Genomic DNA, 25,988 nt, shown 5'->3' on the forward strand with positions numbered 1-25,988 from the left:
TTTAGTAGTACCTAATATTGGGAAGTAGTACCTGAAAGAAATTGTAAATGCTATAATGGAGAGAATTGAAATACATATATGAAAATGTGTGATTTATAATAGAATTAACCAATAGTGATTCAGCTAAATTTCCATTTTATCTCTGTGTTAATGTAAAATTATGTGAGGCAGTCACCTAAACTCTATGTGAACTTTCAGCAGAGTTACTTTTCTGTATTTAATAAAAAAAAGATTAATTTCTCCCTAAGAAACATATTCGCTAGATAAATGTAACAATATTGTTGTAAACCGAGGGAAAGGCACCTGGTAACAGACAGACTGTAAACAAAGTCAAACTCCACCTACTTCCATGTAAATGACGAAATGGAAACACAAATAAACCTAAAAGAACTTAATGAAATTTGCAAAAAGGATATAATAATTCTGTCGGATTTGTGTGTTTTACTGATCACCTCACAACAGCCCCCTATGAGTGACCAAGGAGAACCCTATGTACTGATGGAATTGATACGTTAAGGGGTGTAAACCTGGAACATTGGAGGTATAATTGCCCCCTTCAGAGGAGGATTTGGGGCTGGCTATCATTTTCCTTTCCTGCCTGGCATGCTGTCGGACAGACTTTTGATCCCTATTATCTTTCCTATTGCCCCATTCCATCCACACTGGGTGGAATAGACTTTATGAGCTGAACTATATCTAACTTCGACATCGAATCCTGTACTTTGCTGGCTGGTAAAGTGTGTAGGGAAATAACCTTTCGGCTGAGCGGTTAACTGACTCCTAGTGTGGCATATGGTGCTGCAAATCAGACTTGACCAAATCTAACTGAAGATGAATTTGAACCGCTCAGCTTTGCTTTGGTTTGTTTGATTAATAACTGAACCTCAAAGTTTACCCTGTTTCTCTCCACAGAGGACTTTCCAACTGTCTAATAATATTCTGTTTTGGTGCTGTGTGACTACTCGGTTTGATAATCTTCCTATCAAAACCGAATTGAAATATATTTTCTTGACTTGTCCATGCAACACAAGGCTTTAGATAAATGTTTTTCATGAATTATCTGTATCGAATTTGTCTCTTTCGTCTGGTCATATTTCTTGTCTCAAGGCGTTTGTATCTGTGGCTGAGAAAATGTTTACATTTGATTTGAGGTAACAATTATTTTATTGCATATCCTCATATAATAAATGAAGCAAAACCAATAAATGCTCACGTTTCTTAGTATTCCAGTCCCTAACAGCGCCACAAAAAGATCCATTGTAGGACCATGTTTTGCAGAAATCAGGGATATTATTGAGACTATGGTGAGACTGAGGGTTTGTTAATGAGATGGGCCTAGTTAGATAAAGTTGGTAAGTGTGCTGTGATTTTCAACGAATGATGCATGCCTTGAACGCTGCACCCTTTTGTCCATCTCCTCGACATGCAAAACTCTGTAATGGATATTTTGGGCACAATATATTTCAATTTTTTACATTTCAGTATTTGCCTGGGGGTAACAATTTACTCTTTCTTCAACAGGACATGAACCTTATTGACACTGTGCACAATCACCCCACCCATAATGGATATGTGGTTTCTAGATGGTAATCAATGTATTTTGTAATCACACTTGAAAAAAGAGTGCATGCAAAACAGATTAAGCAGATGTTTGTCTTTGCCAGTGGTTGTGGATATTTTTTGGCAATTTTGAAATGCATAATGTGAATGTAAAAAAAGATAAAACATAATTTACAAATTATAATAAGAATCAGATTGCAGCTGAATGTTGTGTTGCCAACCAGCTGAATAATAACATCGACAAGAAACAACACCTCCCACTTCTCCAATCATGCATCCAAACTGAACATAGCAGTGTTTCAGCAACACTAAAGGTATTGGATGACGTTCCGGCATTCTTGATAGTGGGAACTCATATCTAGTCATCGTTCTAAACTTTTCAGCAGTTTTCCAGACATCGGATCAGAAACGTTTACTCAGAACCTTTGAACATCACAGAGCTTCAAAGAATGTGTCATCAAATGGAACTCATCCTTTTTCTCCAATGGTCGTCAATTGTTACGAGTAGGAACTTCATCTCTGAAGAATATGAGATCAACCCTGAGCCCACTCTATACAACCCATACATCAAGATACTGCAAATGATCACCAGACAATAAGAAGTGTTAGGTAATTCTACCCTAAAATCAGCACTATTGTGGACATCTGAGTCCTCTGATCTTGCTTGAGCACCCCAAATAGATGCCAGTAAACATTTTAGTTCTCAAAACAAACAAGACTGAATTTCGGCTCTTTCTTCCCTTATTTAAATGCAAGATGAGATCCAACTTACTTGATTACTTCTCTCTGTTTCACTGGCGCCTCCCACAAAGTCTCTCAGCTTTACAGAGCCAAATTTAAATCCTAATATTCAACTGGGTACCTTTTTTGGGTCAGCAGTCTCAACTTGGTACTCTGTTACTTTCCCTTTTTTTCTTCAGATTATGTACCTATTCTGTATTTTGTTGGACTAACACTGCTCCTCTGCAACCCTTCCCTTTAATCTGGTACTCCTTCAATTCATCACCTTATTCCTTACCCCTCATCTTCTGAATTAACTTATTGTGTTTCCTGTCCGCTTCTGATTAATGGTCTTAAAATGTTCATTGTATGGGTTCCATATTTTGATGTGAAGTGCCTAAATGCCTTAGATTGCTATTACGCTACATCAGAATAGCTAATACATAAACTAATGGCTTGTTTGCAGGGGAGTGTTTTGTGTTGTGTTGGACTAAGTTCTTGTGTCCCTAAAAGAATGAGAGTGGGGGGGAGTGGCTTGTGCCCAAGGAGGATGGCTGCCAGCGCCTGACTCTCCCGAGACGGCGGAGGGGTTTGGGGTCCTGATGGATGAACAGCTTCACAAAACCCAGGCATGTACGTCGGAACTGCGGAGGATTCGATTGAAATGCCTTTGAACTCTTCAAGTGAACTATAAGAGCTGCTATTTACTTTGTTCACAGCGAAGCGTTTCCCACACCGACTCAGACGCTATTTTGTCCGTTCCACTACAAGACATTTTTCTTCTGCATGCGCATCTCATTAACTTCCAGCGCTGACACGGAGAATAATGCTAAAGCGCTTGTCATGGGTTGGAGATGTTGTGGAGGAAATAAGTTAAACCTGTAATGTTCCTTATGACTTGTTCTTTGTGCTTTTGATGTTGGTGTGCCTACCTCACAAAACTGGCTGCCATTTTGTTTTGTATTTTATACTACGTGAGGATTTTGCTGTTAAGAAGTGTGGAGTGGAGAAGTGTGGCTCAATGGTTAGAGCGGCAGACCCTGATGCAGAGGTCTGGCCCGGGACCAGGGTTCAATTCCCGCCTCGGCGGCTCTTGGGCTCAATTTCCCCAGACCTGATATTTCTCGCCTCGGTGCCTATTCTAATCATGGGTCCCACTCTGCAACTCTGGGCAATAGCTTGCTTAATCTCCACAACGGCCCCAACAGCGCTGGGATGCCTGGCTTCACCTTGGGGGTGCCCAGGAGTGGGCACTTCACAGGGAAAGGCCAGGAAGGGTTCCTCAGCGGTATTCGTACAAGCGCCGAGATGCCTTATGGTGATTCATGCGCTATACAAGTACCATTACATTACATTACATTACAGTAATACCTCAACCAAACAATGCTATATTGCGCTGACCGCTTGGAAGCTTTAAAAAAAAGAAATCTGTAATGTTACACTATCTCGCTTAGCGAGTTTTTCCTCATGCACCATCATAAAGTGATACCTGCACCCTGGATTCACCTCATCCTTCTTAACTGTAGGCCATTGATAGCTATCTCAAATATTGCTGACTCTCTGGCCTACGTTTAGATTTACTTATTGCTGAGGTGGTCAAGAAAAGTCATTTTCACTAGGCTACCTTAATTTTTGCTAGAGTAGGAAACCGTGTTTCTTGGGCTAGTAATACTTTGTTTTTCTCTCAGAATTAATCAAAACACACTGCAGATCGACGTAGAGACTTTTTAGTAATAAGACCCCCAACTTCAATCTATCGGAGCGCGTTATGGCCTTTTTCACCCATGCCTCTTTAAAGGTACATTCAATAATAAGACTACCACTTATGAAGATCCTCTAAAATTGAAGAGCTTTCTTAATTCTTGTCACATGGACTCCATGGATACATCTGCATGATCCTCATTTATCAACAAATAGCTCTTGCTGTTATGTTTTTGATTGAGCTCTCCTCTGAATATTGAGTTTTCTGCTTGGTTACTGTTGTTGTTTCTATATGTTTCTATTTGTTCCTCTTGATTGTAGTCAATGTTCCAATGTTCTTGTTTATGTTCATCTGTTTATCATCTTCTTTCTCTTCTTTGCAGGTTCCACTTTTATGATGTCTTTTCCCTTGTATTGTATCACCTGTTGTTTCCCGCCCCTTCCCGCACTCGCTTGAAGTTTGGAGTCGTCACCCTTCCATGTGGCTCCATCTCCCCCCACCTTATATGTGTTTTGGATTTTTTGTAAGAATGTTCATTGTACCTTCTCTATTGTACAATGTACTTTTTCCATTCCTTCACCTTCCTTTCTCTCTCTTTTTCATTCCTCTTCTCCTTCTTCAGACGTATTACTTCCTTTGTTGTTCTATTATTTTTTCATCTTTTATTGGAATGATTATCTCAGTTTATCTATTCTTTTTTTCCCTCTCTTTTTCTCTTTGTTCTTTTCCTTAAGTTTCACATTTGTTTGCGCTCTTAATGGCATCTTATTGTATGTGTTTGGTGATTATATTATGAATGGCTCTTCTTATTATTTATTTTTCTTTGAAACAATTATCCAAGTGGGTATCGAACCCCCCTCCCCTCCCCCCTGCATGAATCGCCTCTTTGGGTTGACCTGGAAAGCTCCTTCCTTTCCCCCTTCTCTTTACAAGGAAACCGCAGAATTCACATACGCCGATCATTAAATATTCATGTAACATCCTGAATAGACTCCTTCATGTTGAACTGCATGATATAAATACAATTCTCAACTCCCCCATTTGGCACAATAAATGCAACTGCATTAAGGGGAAACCAATTTATTGGAGAACCTGAAGAGATAAGGGCATTATATGGGTACATAATTTATTTGAAAATGACACTTTTCTTACTTTCTCAACAGTACAATCTCTTTTTCCACTTACCATCATCATTCTTACATCAGTTTTTACTCCTACGTACTGCTATGCTAAATTCCTATTTACATTTTCACTCCTTGTCTCAGATTCCTTCACCATTAGATCACGCATGGTTAAATATAATCTCCAAATCGCTGAAGACTTCTAACCTTTACACTTGTTTACCGTTTCCACTTTTACAAAGATCCAAAACTAAGGGTGAACGTTGCTGGGAGACTGATTTAAATATACGGTGGCCCATATCTGTTTGGGATAAGATTTTGACAAAGATTAGAAAATCTTCTAGAGCTGCAAACACTACACAAACTCTCTTTTTTATCGATAATAGATAACTAACACCAGCTTCTTTACACAAAATACATTCTGATACCCCAGACACATGTTGGTCTAGCGCATCACCACAAGCAGATCTTCCACATCTACTTTTTTCATGCTCACAAGTTCTGCAGTTCTAGAAAGCAGTATGGTCCCAAATTAACACTATATTCATGACTAACGCTTCCCTGTCGTTTGCTAATATTTTTCTGGATAGTCTTTCTAACAGTTAGAATAAACCGAAATCATAAACGCAAATTATCGATTTGTTAATTGCTGCTGCTTTTCAGTAAATGACAAAAAATAGGAAAGATGCCTCTAAACTTTATATTTGGCTTGGTGGTAGTCTGTTTGTCACAACCATAGACTTGACGCAACTTTTGTTTTCCCCATGTCTTTCAAGCAAAAACGATTACTTCTATGGTCTTCGGTTACAGTGTTTTTGGATAACAGTGCTAGAACCTTCTTTGCCCCAGAACCTTCTATTCAGGCAGTTTCTCAAACCCCTTCATTTGTTTAATTGTAATTCTAATCAATTCAGTGTGACCTCAATTTATTTATATGCTTATTTATTTTTATTTATTGATCCATTGTATGTATTCACTAGCCGAGATGCCACTGTTAGATACATTAAGTATTACTTACTTTGGTGTACTATTACTTGTCACCTGATGCTATTTCCTTATTGCATTCCTAATAAACTTTCTTTTGAAACTTAAAAAAATGAGAGTAGCATTCAAAGAGCCCCGCAGTATGTGTTTGCTCCAGGCCGTGCAAATTTGACGAAGGGCCGTCTAATCCAGTTAGATTCAGGAACCTTTGTAAATTGGTCCGTAGTTCACACCCAACTCACACCTGTCTGGGACATACTGCCATTTATGTAATATGACTTATTTGATGCTTGTTGGAACCAATTCTATACCATTAACACAGCTCTTCTTAACTAGAGTTACTTGTTCCCAATAGCTGAAGGATAATGTATCCGAGAAGTTTTGGAACATAGATCCCAAAAAAGGCAATAGTTATTCACACAATCTCATCCAACATCTTACACAATGATATGACATATAATAACGTATAATAACAGGGTAAGATATATGTGATTCATTACTCACTCTTATTTTAGGGTAGTCTGTTTTTTTCATGATTATGTCTATTCCATATATAGTGGTATGTATTGCAGCCACATATGATACGGATTGGACTCCTCCCCGAAGGTCATTCTTTGCCACAACTCTGAATGGGACTAAGGTGGTGTCATTTCCATAGTATTCAGAGAGGATGTAAGAACAAGTACCCTGGAAGCTATACGTTTTGCCATCGTAGGTGCCCATGTGTGGATCACCCCATCCATAACAGGTGCCAGTGTACTGCGGGAAACACTGGGCCTTCCCGTCAACCAACTTGCAGTCCTCCTTTGCACGGCACTTCTTAGATTTACATGGATCTGCAACAGAAAGCAAAGTCTTAGCAAGATTAGTCTTAGAGCGAATACATACTGTGAGGCCTCAGTCCTGAATGTGTGATCTGCTTCAGTTTTGAAAACCTTGTTTGCGTTGACAGTCCACTTCACTTCATGGGTATGACTGTCTTTGCAAATGGACATCCTGAGATTATGCATGCCATCCAACTTGCTGCCAGATTAACCTAAGAAACTTTACACATGAATGTAGTATTTTTTAATATACAACGTTAATCACCCTGTGTTCGTACATTGTATTCATGCAATGAATTTTCAAAGTAATTTAAGGTAATCTCTTAAATTTGCTTAGCATACCTTAACATTACGTAATCAGTAGCAAGGAAATAGGCCCTGTGAACCCTCATTTATGGATGCTCATTTACCCAAATGCTAGGAGCTGCAGAAGTGATACAACATGCCTTTATGACTTTGACCCCTAGATGATGGCACAGGAAGTGACATCATGTGTTACGTGACTCTGTTGACATTACAGGAAATGATCTTACCAGATCTGTGGTCAAGATGGTATTGTTGTAAGTGACATCACTCAAATTAAAACCCTACAACAAATGATAATGGATACTACAGTAGATAAAAGTGCATTTTACATATAGGCCTTATTCTGAGCAGGTTGCTTTGATAATATCCTGCGGTAAAATTATGAAAAGCCAGGAGCACAGCTATCACAGGCCAGCAGACAAATGTCCGTAGGCTAACTAGTCATCCTATTCCTGAACATAGCATCAAATACCCAGTCACAACCTGAAATACTCTGGGACAGGCATCATTTGGTAACCATAACCATCATTTTCAAAGCACTATCACAATAGCCATCACTAGACATAGCGTCACACATATAAGTCTAGACAGAATCTCTACATGCAAAAACAAACCCAGCATATATGTGCAGGCATGATGCTATATGATCAATGCTGTTCTGTAGAAGCAAGATCATGAAACAGGGTCTGCACTTGGGTGGTACATGTATGCAGGTTCTCCTTATCAGAGCCAGTCTGTACACAACCACACAGAACCAACTCTGGGCACAAATGTCCCACCAGATAAAAATGCAGATACTTACCTCACTTACCATTTCCAATCCTCTGCCCTACTGCTGTCATAACTGTCTGTGTGCATATGATATGTGATTGCATGGTTTGTAAAACAGTGTGTTTAGTTTATTAACTGATCTGAATGATTGCTAATATTTATAATTTTTGTTTTTTATATGAATCAAGGGTATCCAGCATAGGTTCACAGTGGCTAGATCTTCGCCAGATTTTTTGAATTCGCACTGACTTTGTAAATAAGTTGCATTTAGATTCGGTTACTTCATGTATATTTATTTTATGTGGCTATCATAAACATCTAAAATACATTAGGCTGCCTGAACATGTGTTTTGGACACCTCTGATATGGTCTTATTGTGTTACTTTATTTATGTAGTACATACATGGAATTAGGACTTGGTACTTTATTAATAAGAGACACTCTACTAATCATTTTAAAAAAAACTCATTTGCACCTAGCCACATCTTGCTTGTTTGAACCATGTGCACACCTATCGACATGTCACATATGTAGAACTGTACACATCTCGCCTGTATGCACATAGGTGTACTTGTATTGCCCTTCTCATGGCTGTACCCGTAGGCCACTCTCACCTGTGTGCCCCTATCCTGATCTCATGTGTGCACCCTGTGTCCATTTTAACTTTCTATCATCTGTATCCACCTAATAGTACTCACCGGTGTGCATATGGAATTTCCTCACCTATACACATCTAGACTTCATCAGTGCATTTTACTTGCTCGCCGGTGTGCACTTAGCCGCTCTCACCTGTTTGCATAGAGCCACCCTCAGCTGCTCAAATTTAAATTGGTCACAATGAGTCTTCGGGCGTCACCTCACCCCTTTCACGTAGCTCCCTCTAACCTGTGTGCATCTAAGTTCATTCTCACCTGGGTGAGCAAAGGTTCGGCTGACCTTTGTTGACTTAAACTCCCTTCATATGTGGTGATTTAGCCCTTGTTACCTGTGTGAATAAAGCCCCTGCGATCCTGTAAGCAACACATCCTTTGTGGCCCATTGGCACCTAGCCTCCATTACGTATGCACTCCTGATTTGTTTATATTTCACCATTTCACCTGTGTGCACTAGTACCCAATTCACCTGAATGCACCAAAGTGCCCTTTCATATGTGAGCACAAAATGTCCTTTAACTTATTTGCAGAGACCCCGCTCTTGCCTGTATGTACTAATTGCTCTCGCACTTTTTATGGCGAACCCCCTTACAATGTTTGCATCTAAACTCTTCTCAAACAGGGTATTCTGCCAACTCTCACAACTCTACACCCATTTATCCAGACATGTTGCTAACATGGTCATAGATTCCTAACACTCACAGCGACACACACATTCCTGACTCAGACACACTCTGCTAAAGGTATGCACACAGCCAGATGTGCATACCTTAAAGACACAACTAGCTGCACAGTAATAGAAACACATTATAAAGGCTTTCCCCTCTATCACACCGTTGTTGTCATCTCCATCAGGAATCTGTTTCCATTCCAGGTGCAGCCAAACAATACACATATGTACATACACCCACCGCAGCCTGAAACAAAGGTCCACCGCAGCCAATGATCCTGCACAGCATAGTTTTTTTTTTTAACATCGACCCTGAATATAATAGCGCCTTTTTAAAGAATAAAAATCCAGAGGAAACCTTCTCCCTGGTTTACTACAGGACTTGAAAAAGAAAAACTGTCTAACAGAGCGGCTGAACGTCTCTGGAGAAAACCAAAAACAGCCAGTGATCGAGTTAAATACCAAGAAAGCCATCGCTCATATTTGAATAATATGAAAAAGGCAAAAAAGATGCATTTAACAGGGAGGATCGAGAATGCAGCCAACTCCAGTAAAGAGTTATATAAAATCTTGCAAGAGTTTACAACTCCTGAAGCTATTCAATCCTCCGTTGTCCCTACACAAGTCTGGGTTGACAAAATATCTCTTTTCTTCGATGATAAAATAAAAGCTATTTATAGTTCTTTTCCACATGATAAAGAGACTGATGTGCAGTTAGTTAGGAATAGCCAACCATTGATCCCTCCATTGACTAAATTTCAATCAGTAATTTGTGATCAAGTGTCAGAAGTTATTGTTAAGATTAAATCTGGCTCCCCTTCAGATCCCCTTCCTCCTCGAATCTTTGGGAAATTAGCACCCCAGATGATACCAAGGTTAATAGAGATTTTTAATTTCTCTTTGGAGTTTAGACCCATTCTTAAGAAGCCCACCCTAGATGCCAGTGAACCAGGTAATTACCATCCCATCTCGCTTCTGCCTTATTTTGGGAAAGCCCTTGAAGCCCTGGTAAATAAACAAATTACCAGCCATCTAGAAAGTCACAAACTTCTTGACTCTTCTCAATCTGGGTTCCAAGCGGCACACAGTACCGAAATGGCGGTAGTTGAAATGGTAGACAACATGAGATGTGCCGTAGATAAAAAGGAATCAGCTATTTTGGTTCTTTTAGACCTGTCGGACGCTTTTGACACCATCTCCCATGATATTTTGTTAAGGCGGCTCTGGGAGATGGGGGTTCAAGGGAAGGCCCTGGACTGGTTTAACAATTATCTAAAAGACCGGTCCACTACAGTGCATCCAGGTTTGATGGCGGCGTGCTGCAGGCCAGTATGTATGGGAGTACGGCAGGGGTCCATCTTGAGCCCTATGCTCTTTAGTCTCTATGTCACCCCTATGGGTGCGATATTCACGCATTAGCGACGAAATGCTCTTAGCCATGTTATCCACCTCCCATTGGATAACATGGCTAAGAACTGGTCTGAGCAGGCGTTGGTTTTTGGCGATAGCGGGAATATTTCCATCGCTACGCCTGCCTTGCTAATAGGCGATAGCGATGTTAGCGACTGCTTTCAGTGGCTAACAGGTTGGGTACGCCCACTTTGCATGTCATTAGCGATAAATATCGCTGACATGCAAAGCGGGCCCCAAACCGCTCACTATCGCCTAAAAGCGGTCGCTAACATCAGTTAGCGACACCTTGCTAATAGAGCGATAGAATTATCGCCGCTTAGCGGCCGATAATTGCCTATCGCCACCCTTGGTAATATGCCCCTGAGTGCTTTAGGCCAGACTCCCCACGACACCCAAACGACTAGGAAGATTGAGTAGGATAAGGTTAATTGAAGATGTTTCCCAACTAGATTGCACATTACTCTTGGTAAAACGTCGTTGTAACTCAGTATTGCCAAAGAAAATTTTATTTTGACTTTGTTGGAACCAAACACTTTGCGTCAGAATAACTTATAGAATATATATGCTAGTGTGCTCTGGTAGGCCAGCATCGATTCTGGTTGTTCTGAATGCAAAATAGTTTGCGGTACCCAGCATTATTTGTTTCCTACCCCCAGGTAGAAAATAAAAATCTAGAGTATAAACATATGTGAGTAAACAAGTATCTTTGATTCTATCAATACTGATAAAACTTGGAAATATTTACAAATACATTCCCGCATGTCTTCTAGCAAACCTAAAACCAAGTTGAATGTAGGCCCCCACTGGAGGTTCAAATGGGCATTTTTAGAATACCATCTGGCAGTGCAGAGCATCAGAAAAGCTTTAACCTGAAATAAATCACAGAGCATCAGGAATAGAAAACGGGTGCAATAACGAATGAAGGGGCATATTACCAAGGGGGGCGATAGACAATTAACGCCGATTTAGCGGCCGTTTTCGGCCGCTAAGAGGCAATAATTCTATATTCTATTTCCCATTTAGCAAGCTGTCGCTAACTGATGTTAGCGACAGCTTTTAGGCGATAGCGAGTGGTTTGGGGCCAGCTTTGCATGTCAGCGATGTTTATCGCTAATGACATGCAAAGTGGGTGTACCCAACCCATTAGCGACTGAAAGCAGTCAATAACGTCGCTATCGCCTATTAACAAGGCAGGCGTAGCGTTGGAAATATTCGCAAACTAACACCTGCTCAGACCAGTTCTTAGCCATGTTATCCAATGGGAGGTGGATAACATGGCTAAGACCATTTTGTCGCTAATGCGTGAATATCGCTGTATTCTCAGCGATCTTCACGCTATCGCCGGAAAATTTATCGCTTTGGAGATAAACCTTGCTAATAGCAAATCTCTGCGATAATTTCCGGCGATGCTTAGCAATTAAAAATTTGTTGCTAATCGTTGATAATATGCCCGGAAGACCTTGGTTACCTTCGAATATTGGCAAATACCAAAGGCCTGAAAGTTGTTGCAAATCTGTGTGCAGCAACACTGGAATTCAGCCAGCTCCCCTACCCTCTATAGGGTAACAGAACATGGCAATATTTGTCATCTTTGGACAGCAAAGACGTTCCACTGTGACTGACAAACGAGCAAACAGACAGTAATGAATGTACTCTTTCTTGTGGGCACAAGTGAGAGGAGGCACTTTATTTCCCCATTGCACTGATGGGAATAGAAAATACTGTCCTAAAAGTTCTGGGGCAGATTTGCAAGGCCCTTGCGCCAATTTTTCGTCACTTTTCCCATGTTAAAAATGACGCAAAAGTGGCACTAGGGCCTTGTAAATAAGCCCCTTCGTGTTCCGAATGGTGGAGAAAACAGGCACACATCATAAAATAGGCAGGCAGATGGGCTTCAAGCTTTTGATTGGGTTTTCATTGAAAGGACTGCATCAGCCTTCCTGGTGGGTTCACCCCAGTTTACCCGCCTGCAGCCCATTCCTCATTCTATGGTCCAGCGGTCTTAGATCCTAGCCCAATCCCAAATTGAGAGAAACTGCGCCAGTACGGGGGAACTGCTAAGGACAAATTCAAGGTCCAAACAAAAAGAGATGGTGCTGGAGAGAGATGCTCCTTAGCCATTTGGAAATAAAGAGAATCAGGAACAACACTTGACAAATTGACTGAAATTCAACCATCAGGCATGAGTATCAGAGAACTAGCATGCTGCCATTATAAAGTCAGGCACTTTACATGCATGGAATGATGGGAATGTGTGGGTGATAGGGAATTTTACACACTGGACCCATCCCCAATAGGTAGAAAGTAAAGGAGCGCAGTTTGAGTCGCACAATTAATGGCTGATGTGACTCATTAGGAGCACAGAGACATGCAATGTAAAGGCAACAGCTTATTTAGATTGGAGATTAAAGCTCAGCAGAGAGGGCCCAAATAGCTATGCAGTGCACAGACATATTTGGAAATGGCTGTGAGAAGCTGTGAGGATCTTCCTTTAGGAAGTATAAAAATCACCAATCTTTTTTTCCAGAAACCAAAATCTCCATCTACAGAACTGATCACATACTCCTGCTCTTCTAGAAGTATCAATCAATCAATCATAGCATTTATAAAGCGCACTACATACTCGTGAGGGTCTCAAGGCACTAGGGGTGGCAGGGGGATGCTGCTATTGTTTGAAGAGTCAGGTCTTGAGGAGTCTCCTGAAGGTTAGTAGGTCTTCGGTCTGCCGTAGGTGGATAGGGAGGGTGTTCCACGTTTTGGCTGCGAGGTGGGAGAATGAATTGCCACCGGCCGTCGCTCTTTGGGTACGGGGTACGGTGACGAGGGCGTGGTCTGCAGACCGCAGCTGGCGGGTGGGGGTGCAGAAGCTGAGTCGGCTGTTGAGGCATGCTGGTCCGGTGTTGTGGAGTGCCTTGTGTGCGTTGGTGAGGAGCTTGAAGGTTATCCTCTTGTTGATTGGGAGCCAGTGCAGGTCTCTCAGGTGGGGTGTGATGTGGCTGCGGCGGGGGATGTCGAGGATCAGGCGTGCAGAGGCATCTGAAGTATAAGGCATGATCTTCAATAGATATTACATTTCTACCCTTCCCAAAGCTACCATGAGGTTTTATGACAGGATGTACACGTAGGGCTAACTGCTCCATTATGAAGTTACTCACATGGCTCCGATCGTTGGATCTGACTGTCTCACTCAATTATTGCCATTGATCACCGCATGCCCGCTCCATATCTGGGTGCCTTAGGCACAGCGGCTTACGTAGTGACCTGGCCATCTAGTTTGTCTCCATGTACTGTATGGTGGGATGTCACAAGTATAGGGCAGCCGGGGCTCTTTACTCCAACCCCCGCACATTCTTGAAAAACCACTCTCCTAGTTCAATATGTTTAGAGAAAACTAGAATGCCTTATTTGTCCCCTCCTAATGCAGCTAACATGACAACCTACATATGTGGTGGTAAACACAGTTTTTTCACCTTTGCTACAGAACATGTATTTTTTACTTACTAGCCGCTTCTTAGTTTAGAAGCCTAGGAAAGGACCCAGAAATGTTTTGGCCCCTGGTCCCACCAAAGCTTCTGAGATGCCTGATTGGATGAAGGTCTTGAATTTTTGGACTTTGACAGAAATAAGCCCCCCTTACCTTTGTTTTTTTGATTTTTTTTTAAACATATGTTTATTGCCATTTATAATAATCATTACCGGAGGTGAAAACAGTGTTACATGTTGACAACGGTGATCAGAGCAATCAATTCAGCATTAAGTTCTTGGTGTCCAACTGATGATCTACCAAGCAATGTTATGGTCATAGGGACCATAGTTGACGACTACTGCTCAGTTTAAGCTTCTATTTAGACAACGATTCAAAGCCACAGAAAACAAAACACAAATAATTGCAGCATCCAATATACGCAGAATGCTAAAGGAACTAAAACAATCAAACTAATACAGGGATTGCTGAGTTCTGCTATTTCAGGGGAAGTGAAGGTTGTTGGAAGGAGGGGGGCGCTGTGGGGGAGAGATGGTCTAAATACCAGGCGCCCTTACCTTTGTTGATGCACATTAGGACTCCATCTTCGTTGGTGCACATCTCTTCATAGGCACAGCTGTGGTCCTCACACACCAGGCCACCAAGAGGACTGCAGGTACAGGATTTAGAGCAGTCATCTGCCAGGATCACTCCACCCTGCTGTGGAGGAAACATGGGTAGCTGGGGTCAGGTTGATGTATTGAAGAACAGGAGACTGGCACAAGACAGAAGCGAGGGGGATACGTGGAGGCAACATTGGGAACATTTATTATTGATTTTATTCGAAGAAGCAAAATAGAAAACACAGCCAAAAGTGATTACAAATAGCCAGAGGTATGCACCATCAACTTACATTATACCCATTGTAATGGAACTGGGTATGGGATGAGCAGGAGGCAGTGTGAACATTAATAGAACAAACTTAGGGCCCGATTTATATGTTGGCCGTACATAAACTCAGTCACAGTTAAGTATACATATTCAGTCAGCCAGTCAATCATATATTCTTTGGTAAACAGTTCGAATATGGAGTTTTTTTATTTCGACGCACAATATTGAGTGCAAAATATTGGGATACAAAAATATTGACTGTCAGAATATCGTGGTAAAGAATATCGAGTCTAAGGTAAGTAATATCGTTTTCAACAATATCAAAGTCATTAATGTAATTTAAAAAATATCGAAGTCATTAATATCGGTTGCAAAAATATAGTTGTTAAAAATATCGTTTTTTTTTGTTAGTATTATGTATTTTATTATGTATTTTAAATGTATGTGTTCTATTTTTTGGTCTACGTACTGCATTTGTTTTTTAATATATGTATTACATTTTTAGATGTTATTAATTTTATTTGAAGTACATTTTGCGTTTTAGTTCCAGAGCAGGTTGTGAGTTTATAGGGGAATTGGGTTAGAAATAATTTAATTATAATTAATTATTTCACATTTTGTATTAATTAATAATTATGGATATAATATTTTATACTGTTAATTGTGGCAATAACTTTATTATTAATTGGTTGGTAATTAGTAATAATTAATTGGTAATTATAATTTTTATGTAAAATTAGTTATGGGAATTGTGTGAATATTTTTAGGTGTATGTTTATATATGTGTGAATATATATATATATATATATATATATATATATATATATATATATATATATATATATAATATATATTAATATATATATGTATTTATAATTTTTTATTTGAATGCATTTCTAACATGTTATAATTTATTAAAATATTATTTATGAATTATTAGTGACATTGCAGGCGGTGCTGCTGGCTGCAGCACCGCACGCAATGTCAAAAAGCGTGCAAGGCATTTCCCTGCACTAAGTGGGAGGCACCACCCGGTGTCCAGAGACAAGTAACCCCCAAGGGGGGACTGCAACTGCTCCCCAAGCCCAATCCCCACCAGTCTTTCCATTGTGGCATCGCCGCCACGGAAAGATCAGTGTGGACCAACATCCTAATGTGGTGGACGGTGCTAGGCACCGCCACTATATTAGTGGCCCTGCTCTGCCCGCCAGGCAATCAGTGCTATTGACTCCGGCGGAAAAGCAGCAGACGAACTTTACGTCCGCCACGATACCCACCGCCATCCTAATTAGACTGTGGGTAAAATGCTCAGTGTTGGCGGAAGGACCGCTCCGCGGGCCTGGTGGTGGCGGTCCTCCTGCCATCATAATGAGCCCCAATGTTTTTTGCAGGGATGTATGTGTGCACCAAACAGCAGGAGGCATTGACAAGAACTGCTGTGACAGGGGTTACTTTCACTGCTTTACAAATGTCCACCTGCTTGGCAGTTATTTATTAATGTGGTGGGGTGTTCCTCCGTCACGGAGATGAAATAATGTACTCCATTCCCATGGTCAAACGGGAATGGAGTCCACAAAAATATAAATGAGGCCCTTAGTTCGTTTTAGTGTAACAGGTGAGCACACACATTATTAATATTGAGGAACATAGCACAGGGGCCACACTCAAGAAGTTGGGGCTGTTATGTACCAGAAGCTAGCAACACTGGGACATCGGGAACATTACATAGTCCTAGGATACTCTACGTGTTTGTACACCACTGGTCCTCGCACAAACTCAGGAAACAAATGCTTGAATGACGGAGAGAACTCTGCCTCACTGAATGATCATGGCATTTACAGCGCATTCTAGATCTGATTAGTTTGCCCATTTAGCAAGAAAAAAACAAAATACGATGCGAGTGAATGAGATAGGAGGATGCATTAATAAGCTGTGATTAACTGCGTTAGAGAAGCTATAATTAAAGCCTATCTCAACTACGTCGAAATTATCTGATTTTCAAATAAATGATAAGAGGTTGGAGTAAAATATGTAATTTTCTGTGCTCTTCAAAGGCATCACTGTGGTGGATATGATCTACTCTAATTTGTGTCTACAAGACGCATTAATCAAAGAAGGGATGACCAGCATTACCATGAACCACATGACTTGAGTGATGCAACAATCATTCTAACCATCAGAGGTGGCTACTACCTGCAATTACTGAACCCCATAGGCTATTGCTTCTGAAACATCATGATAAAGTAATGAGTATACCAGTGTGGTTATAATAGCTCCACCTTTTTACTAAGTTAGAGCCAAAGACTCTCCCAGGCTGCTTCAACCATAATGGTCTTTTTGGTTGTAAAAAATGAGCTCAAGCTGGTACATAGGGTTTTCTGTGCCTGTCAAATGGGAGAGGAGCACAATTTGGACTGGTTCACGTTTTGCGCTTGTTCCTGCGGGTGATGATGCTGAGGACAAAACCCCATGAGAATGTGTTAATAACCCAGATTTCAGCAATGTGCAGAACACTTCAGATAAAAACAACAGAACTGTTACATACACATGGCGACCCAGCACCTGTTCTATATAGGTCTATTTAGGGCCTCATTTCAGTTTACGGGCGAGATATTCCATCACCAACATGGCAAATATTCCGTCCACCATTTTAGAAGTGCATTATAGTCAATGCACTGCACATACCAGCAGATAGACCCTTGGTCCTTACAGTTTTGCAGATGGGATACCTCATATCGAACATGGCAGATGTCCCCTACATCATCGTACAAATGCATTATAGCCTACGGTACCTGTTATACAGCGGACAGGACATCAGTCACGTTTAACAGAGTATCCTGTCTGCCAAGCTCTAAATAAGGCCCTTAGTTTTGATTTATACCTCCATGAGAAGAAACTCCATTGGAACAAAGTCTACTTGGCACACTTAACTTGCCACAGAGAGGAACTGACCACAAGTTCCTTAACATAGCAAGGGAGCTCGTGTTTCCAGGCTATGCTTCAAGATCTTGATGAACGCAGAGTCTGATGCATGACTCCTGTCCATGCCAGTTCTCCTCCACTTTATACTGTAATCTGCATGCAGCTGTAACAGGCTGGGGCTGTGATTCCCTCTATCGTTTAAAGGGCATACGTTGGCCCCATCCTTTTACATTGCACCGCTGGGAAAAGTGTGGAGATCGCCTGCTTGTTACACTGTAGCATGCAGGAAGAGCAGAGTAAGTGTATCAAGGAAGCAGTCTCAGGGTCTCATTAAGAGTGCTCCAAAAACCCTGATGGGGACAGTAATACTGCAGGTGAGAGTTTATCCCCCTCAGTCTAGTCTTTGTGAGATGAACAGCTAAAAATAGGGTAAAACATGCAGGCAACCCACTCCCACCCAACTCAATGTTGACTGCGGTATTGGTAATTCATGGGGGGGTGAGATTGCTAACGGGCCATTCTTTGGCTTACTTGTAATTAATTGTCTGTAGCAGTGTGTTATGACCTTGTTGACCAGCTTGAAAACGCAACAAAACCTGGGACAAACGGCTAACAACACATCACTGTGTGCAAGGCTCCCACCTGCCATACCTCTGGTCATTGCTTAATTTGAGCCAGTGGTTTCCATACTCAGCAACGGCACTTAATCACCAGTTGAGGACATTCAGTTGAGGAGATTAAGTGATTTGCCCAGAATCATAGGATGCTGAGCCCACGCAGAGACTCGAACTTGGTTCTCCAGTTCTAAGTCAGCAGCTCTAACCGTTACACCCCATCCTCTCCCCAATTTCATGGTTAGCAGTGGCTCTTTTTAGGCGGCACTCACAGGAGAAGCGGGCCGCCTCCTGACAATAGCCCCAGCACTTATTTTTCTACAAATTAACCACTGCCTGTGGTGCTTCACAGTACTAGACACAGAGCGTTTCCTGCCAGCAAGCGGGGTAGTATGGTTCTTGACTGCCCAGGCAGATGAGAAGGGGGGATCTTCTCTGTCGTTGCTTTTAGGCATGCTTGTACATTCCGCATTTTAACTTTGAATATTGGACAACTTTTTAGAGGCCACATCAGGATTTTAGACACCGTGGTACACCGCATTTAGTCGACAGCAGTTTTGAAAGTAAACAAAGAATCTTCCAAAGCTCTCATTTGCCAAGGGGTTTAGCAGATATCTTCTTGTTTGTGTGTGTGTATGTCATGTAGGTTAAATAATCACTGTAGTTGTTTCCTACCGGGTAGTATCTTCCATGTACATAGCATCCACACATGTCCATTGGCACGCACTGTTGTCCATCAAAGAGCAGGTCCCCATCACAATCACAGCCTTCCGCGCAGTCCTCTGGACAGTCCCACGGATCAACAAGTCTAGAACAGCTGGAAGCACAGATGTTGGAGCAGGTGTTGCAAGTGCTGTTTGCAGGACAGTCCATTGCTGGAAACAAAGAGCAGAGTTATTTACTATAAATGCATACAGTCCCATTGGTGGTGGTGGGAGGGAGTCTTTGTTTGATGGACATTGTATAAGGTTAGCACAGAGATCAGAAGAATGGAGAAATATGTCACAGAGAATAAGGGTTAAAGGTTAGTAACAATAGATGAACTTGGAAGAATATGTTACAGAGCTTTAAAAAATAAACAGCAAACCTCTTTTCATTACTGATAAAAAACATACATCTCTCACACTCATGTTCACATCAAACAAACAACGATCTTGCACACAATGTAGTGTTGACAGAAACTGTAGTAAGGCCATTGCTGGTAGTAATGGTGGCGATGTGGTAGTGGTAGTAGGGGTTACAATAGTCGTACTGGTGTAGATGGAGGGGATAGTGCCGTTTGTAGTGTTAGAGACGGTGGTAGTTGTGGTGATGAGAGTGGTGATTTTGGTGGGGATAGTGGGTTGATGGCAGTAAATCTGGTCATAATGGCAGTGGTGGTCTCAGTAGAGGTATTGTTAAATGTGGTGTTGGTACTGTGCTGACAATGATTGCTGTCTTATAGGTGGCAGTATTTGTGGTCGTAATAAAGTGAGGGTGATGTGGAAAGGCTAGTGTAGTAATGGTTGTGATGGTAATGTTAAAGGTGCTAGTAATGGGAGTGGTGGTAATGACATTGGTAGTGGTAATGGCGGTTGTGGTAGTGGTAATGATGTTTATAACAGTGGTGATGCTAGTGGCAAGAATGATGGTGGTGCTAATGCAGAGATAATTGCAATAGTGATGGTGGTGATGATAGCAGCAGCGGTCGTGATGGTGCTTGTGGTAACTGTGGTGATGTAATTGTAAGGCTGGTAATAATGGTGGGGGAGGAAATGGCAGTTGGGCTGGTAATGGTGAGGTGGCAATGCTAATGACAATAGTGGTGCTAATGGCAGAGATGATGTCCTGGTGGTTGTAATGTTGGTGATAACAGTAGTGATTGTGGTGCTGGTGGTGGTAGTGGTCTGGTTACAATAGTGGTGGTTGTAATGATGGTAATAGTAGTGCTGTTAGTAGAGCTGATAGTAATGATGGTGTTAGCAATAGTGGTGGTAGTAATAGTGATAATGGTGTTGGTAGTAGTAACTGTAATGGTAGTGTTAACGGTGGTGGTAATGTCATGTAATGGTGGCATTTAGGGTGTTGGTTGCCTTGGGTTCATGATTGGTGGTGTTGCTAATGCTGGGAGTGTTGATGTTACTGGTGCTGCTGGAAACTCTTTTGGTTGTCTAAAGGTGATATTGGTGTTGTGATGTTGGTAATGGTGGTCTTTATTGTTGTAGTCTAAGTAGTTCCGCTCATGGTGGTGTTGGTGATAGCAGTGGACTGCTTCACACAGTTTTCACAGACTCTAATGCCTTGGAATCTGGAGAGGCTGCAGCACCTGCCTTTCTGGTGCACCAAACTATGGAGGAAGATCAGGGACTTGAAGGGTTGAGGATGACCTGCTGTGGACCCTGAAGTGGTGACTGAAGCTGGAAGTGGACAGCATATTGTTCCCAAGCAGTACTGTGAAACAAGCTGGATGCTGATTCCCAATGGATTGTTAGGGAGTTCCTTCACCAAAGATGGTCAAAGCTAGTCCTCACATTGACTCAGTAGCCATCTTACATGACTGGATTCACTCCACAATCAAACAGAGTTTGCTGACTCCAGCAGTATAATAACCAGTGCTGTAGTTTATCCATAATTTCTAGCTTAAGCTTTCTGGATGCTCTTTACCACATTCTGCCTCCACCCAACAGCCATAAGCCATACTGTGAGCTGATCAAAAATGTTAACACTGTGCCGACAAAGCAATGGCTGGAGTGGGATGAAATAAAAGCTCTCAAAACAAAGGCAGACAAAAAAAGAGTAAGTCCTTCTCCCAATGCCAGTTACAAAACTATTGACCAACCAATTGCTAGCCTATAATCGCCGGACATGGTTGACACAATCCCTTGTATGTGAATGCTTTGATTTTTCTTGCTCACATAAACTCTGCCTGAAAGCTGCAGCCTTTTCTAGGGAGACCCAAATTTAGAAACGTTATTAGGTATTTATATATAGGTATTGTCACACCCAAACTTTTTGCCTTCCTCAGAACCTACTCAGGCTCGCTTGGAATTACTGTATGGTTGAAATATTTAGGAGATAAAATATATCATAATCACCAAGACCTATTGGAAGGTAATGTTGGGGCAGCTATTGGAGCACTTCAAACTATTATAAACTTTTGGACTACTTTCCCAATATGTGTGCCTGGTAGAATAGCTATGGCCAAGATAGTGGTGCTCCTGAGACTCCTTTATTTTTGCTCTAAGCTGCCACTGTTGGTGCCTCACCAGCCTGGACCTGGAATCCCTACTGTTGGAACTGATCTGGAGTACAGGTAGACATAGGGTGTTGCTAACTAAATTGGAGTGCCCTGTAGCGGAATGTGGGTTGCCTGCTCCAGACTTAGAGTCCTATTCCTTGGGAGCACAACTACAATGGTTCAATCAGTGAATTTAGTATAGGAAGAATCTTGAAGGGGGTTCTGTGGTTTGTCGCCAGACTTGTGGGACTTATTGCAGGTCCTCTTGGTTCCTCGGCAGCGTCACCACGCTGTTTCTCTGGAGCTCTTGGTGATATAGCAGTGATGATGACGTTGTCTACAGTGGGCCCATGTCTCTGTGCCCTGCTCACCGGACCTGCCACCAGGCGTGGCTGGCATAGGTAACAGTAGTGGAGTGGGGCATGGGGGGAAGTCGACAAGCAACTGGATAGGGAAAGTAAAATAAATAATAGAATCACATACCTTGCACTCGCCGCATCGCCAACTCGGTGATGCGTCGAGTGCACTGTAATTGTTTTATTTCTATTTTACTTACCCTATGTCATCATGTTTCAACTTCCACCCACCTCGCCCGCCCCATCACCCTACCTCTTTTACCTATGCCAGCCACGCCTGCCTGCCACTGAGGTCGTTGAAGATAGTGGCACGTGAGGGAGCATTGGCGGGGTATATCGGGGTGGACTGCCAATGGGATAAATTCAATAGGTGATCTGTATTGGGATGGTGAATTGCACATATTTGAAGAATTGGTGGAAGAATTCGGTATTCCTGGTGGCCAATGTTTGTTGCACAGAACAGTGTTTGCCACTATTAGGAATCATTGGGAAAATGGAGACTCTAAAACTGCAACGCAACAAGTCTGTCAGTTTCTCTGTACAACAACGGGTCGGGTAAAAGCAGTAACAAGCAGATAGATAGCTATACATAATATCATCCTAACTACCCTCACAGACTTCAGAGGGAAATGGGAGACAGACTTAGAGGGTCAGATTACTTATACAGACTATGAGAAGATCTTAGCACACATGCCCGCTGTCTCTAATAATGGCAAATTAATAAACTTTTGTTTTCTGCACAGAGCTTACCATACACCTGGTAAGATCAATATGCTCTATGCGACAGCTGCTGTGGTATGTCCAAGAGCTTGGGCAGAAATGTTCCATATGGCATGGTCCTGCCCCTTATTAGCACGGTTCTGGGAACCGGTAGTGGACTGTGTCAATGATATCACTCTGCAAGGGTTATCCACGCCCAACAAAAGTGAAAAACTACCACTATATTTATAGCACGGGCATTGATACTAGCAAAACAACAATTGGCAATGGATTGGTAAGTTGCTGGAGGACCACAACTGACAACTTAATGGCGAGATGAGCTGGTTAAATGGGCAGGACATGAGGGTGCTGTATTTTTCAGGACTTGAAGAGAGGGTGTGGAGCAATTGAAGGGGCTAGAGCATGGGAGCATCTAGTAGATAGTCTGTTGGTCCCAGACATTGACTTACATACACCTAAGAGCTCCCTTCTTTGACTGGATGACTCAGGAGAAGGAGCCAACTGACTTTGCGTGGGACGCCTTGAGTGGGATTTGGAGTTACAGAACTCAAAATTGTACTGGCCTTTTGGGAGACTTTAAGGAGTGGAGGCAATTGGCCTTGCATGGAATGCCTTGACTGGGATTTGGAGTTTTAGTAGTGAACTCAAAATATGCCTGGCCATTACGGAACTCTATATACATCAGCTTAGTAAGGGGTAGCTGAAGATGGGGGTGTTGGGTGTTGATGTTTCTTAGCTGCTAGCTAAAGAGGTCAAATGGCAAGTTATCACAGTGCATAGACCACTGTCTGGTTCGTATGTACTATGTCCTAAGAGCTATTGTTCTCTGTTATATAGAAACTATAAAATGTTGTTTAAAATAAGTTAAGCCAAACTGCTCTGTGCCAAGCAACCAGAGGATATAGCACAGGTTAATTTGGTGTTTGCTTGTGTTTCACCCTGAGAGAGATTGTGGTTGATGCTTGAGTAGGGTTTCACCCCCTCCTCCAGTAACCCAATTTTCAACAGTAGGCTATAGGTTTTGCAGGTTTACTGAGTGCACGGTCTAGTAGAGAGGGGGAAACTAACTCCACAATTGTTTGGTAGACTTTCTTGTGTAGTTTATGCATGCTTATGGATAAGCAGTTACCGTCACATGAAAAGCACTGCAATAGCAAATGGTGACGACAATACATGACAGAGGAGGAGAGTGTGGTAGTAGCATATCTTTGTCAGAATACTGTCTGTCAAAAAATATTGTGTCCTAAAGATTATCTTGAAAAATATAGCCTCCATGGAATTAATATAAGAAAATCTACACCCTACGGCTTGATATTTTCCTAACCTATATTTAGGATACAGTATTTATGTAAAGCGATATTTCTGTGTATTATATTCTGAAATACAACTGAGGAGGAGAAGCTGAAAACAGGGGATGAGTCTCAGTGCTCAAAGGGTAAATATTATCTTGCTTTAGGTGCAGATTTAGCAGTTCTATACTCACGACAGAAGGAGTCGCTCCTCCAGGACCCGATGGTCACCCCAGCCGCCTGGCAGTCTGCCACATAGGTCTGAATGTTGCGACACAGCATCATCCTGTCTCCATTGCCAGCACACAGGTCATACACACAGTTTTCAAAGTAGGCATCTGGTTTTATGGTGCTGTGGCAGTCACTCAGAGGCCCTTCCACATCTGTGAGGAAGCCACAGTACTCCTTGTTTCTACAGACCTCCTTCTTGTCTTCACTGCAGGTGAAGCAGGGCTTGTCAGGGGCTCCACAGGTGGCTGGGTTACAAGCCTCATCTGTCTGCACCGCCCAGGCTGTCGCAAAAGCATTGACATCCGTGGTCAGCTGGCCATCTGGAAGGGTGAACTCGTCTGTGTTGTCCCCATTGTAGTTCCCACACAGACCACACACCTCGCCCTTGTAGCTCCCTGGCACAGTGACTTTGACATAGTATTGCCAGTCATACTGCACAGCCATGAGAAAGTTTGTCTCTATCCTGCAAGTCACACCATGCTGAAAGGCTCTCACTTTTCCATCCATCAGGCTGACCGGGAGCCTGTGTATCACTCCATCCACCTAAAATGGAAGCATCAGCAAAAGCATATTTAGCAATAGATAAGCATTAAACATCTCAGGATTTATATTGCTCATGAATGTAATCAAACGTAAACATGCTCTGAACTGTAAGCCTGAGACACAAGGAATAAGGCAATAGGAGCATAAAGGCTGACATTAACATGGCTAGAGAAACATATGTAGTGACTACGAGATGTATCAGCCAGGGGTGTGCTAATTTTGGCACAGATTCATGTTTGAGTCAGAAATTAGAAGAGAAAGCATTAATAGCATTCCGAAGGTACTAAGGGCCATATTAGATTGCGAAGGACGGGTTACTCCGCCACAAAATGTAATGACTGATATCCCCTCCACCGAAAAATCAATCACACACGATATTATGGGATTTATATTTTGGCGGGAGCGATATTCGTCGCCGTTCTGAAGGAGTAACCCGTCTGCCTAAATCTAAATCAAGCCCTAAGGGCGTCAGAGGGACTTTTGTACATTTATGTTGTGAAGCGAACTCTGTAGGCAGATGGGCTGGGCATAGGGTATGACCAAAGCAACTTTGCAACCAAAGGACAGGCCCTTTATTCTGCTTTCTGCTTTCCATAATCCACTGCACACAGGCGAGTCCAGGCACCTCACTGAGGGCCAGATGTAGGTAGGCTTTTACCGGGTGGTAACGGCCGAAAACCGGTAAAATCGGCCGTTACCGAGGAAATGAGATGTAGGAGGCCGGAAAATACCGATGTTCTTAAAATCCGAGTCGGAAATATACCGACTCGGTAAGAATGACCCGGTAAAATTACCGTGTCGGAATCTACCGTATACATAAATACCGAGTTCGTATTTTCCGACTCGGTAAATCAGAAACGGTAAAATAAGCCTTGGAGATGTAGGTAAGCCCAAAAATACCGATTCTGCCGAAAAACGGTATTTTTAAGTCGGTATTTACCATGCATTGAAAGCAGGTGGTAACCAAGGGAGGGCTATAAAAAAAGTCCCAAAATGCACCTCAGGACCCATGATGGCG

At 42.1% G+C, this 25,988-nt stretch overlaps 1 protein-coding gene across 1 annotated transcript in view; it reads right to left on the reverse strand.

The window, feature by feature from the left end:
- Nucleotides 1-25,988, reverse strand: part of LOC144770674 (IgGFc-binding protein-like) — a 334,107-nt gene that overhangs the window by 87,091 nt on the left and 221,028 nt on the right. The window contains exons 18-21 of the mRNA XM_078655389.1: nucleotides 24,391-24,970; nucleotides 19,290-19,489; nucleotides 14,766-14,907; nucleotides 6,592-6,923 (exon numbers count right to left, since the gene is read on the reverse strand). Coding sequence (XP_078511515.1) covers nucleotides 6,592-6,923; nucleotides 14,766-14,907; nucleotides 19,290-19,489; nucleotides 24,391-24,970 — 1,254 coding nt within the window. The remainder of the gene's footprint in view (nucleotides 1-6,591; nucleotides 6,924-14,765; nucleotides 14,908-19,289; nucleotides 19,490-24,390; nucleotides 24,971-25,988) is intronic.

Source organism: Lissotriton helveticus, chromosome 7 (genome assembly GCF_964261635.1).
Source record: "Lissotriton helveticus chromosome 7, aLisHel1.1, whole genome shotgun sequence".
Taxonomy (NCBI): domain Eukaryota; kingdom Metazoa; phylum Chordata; class Amphibia; order Caudata; family Salamandridae; genus Lissotriton; species Lissotriton helveticus.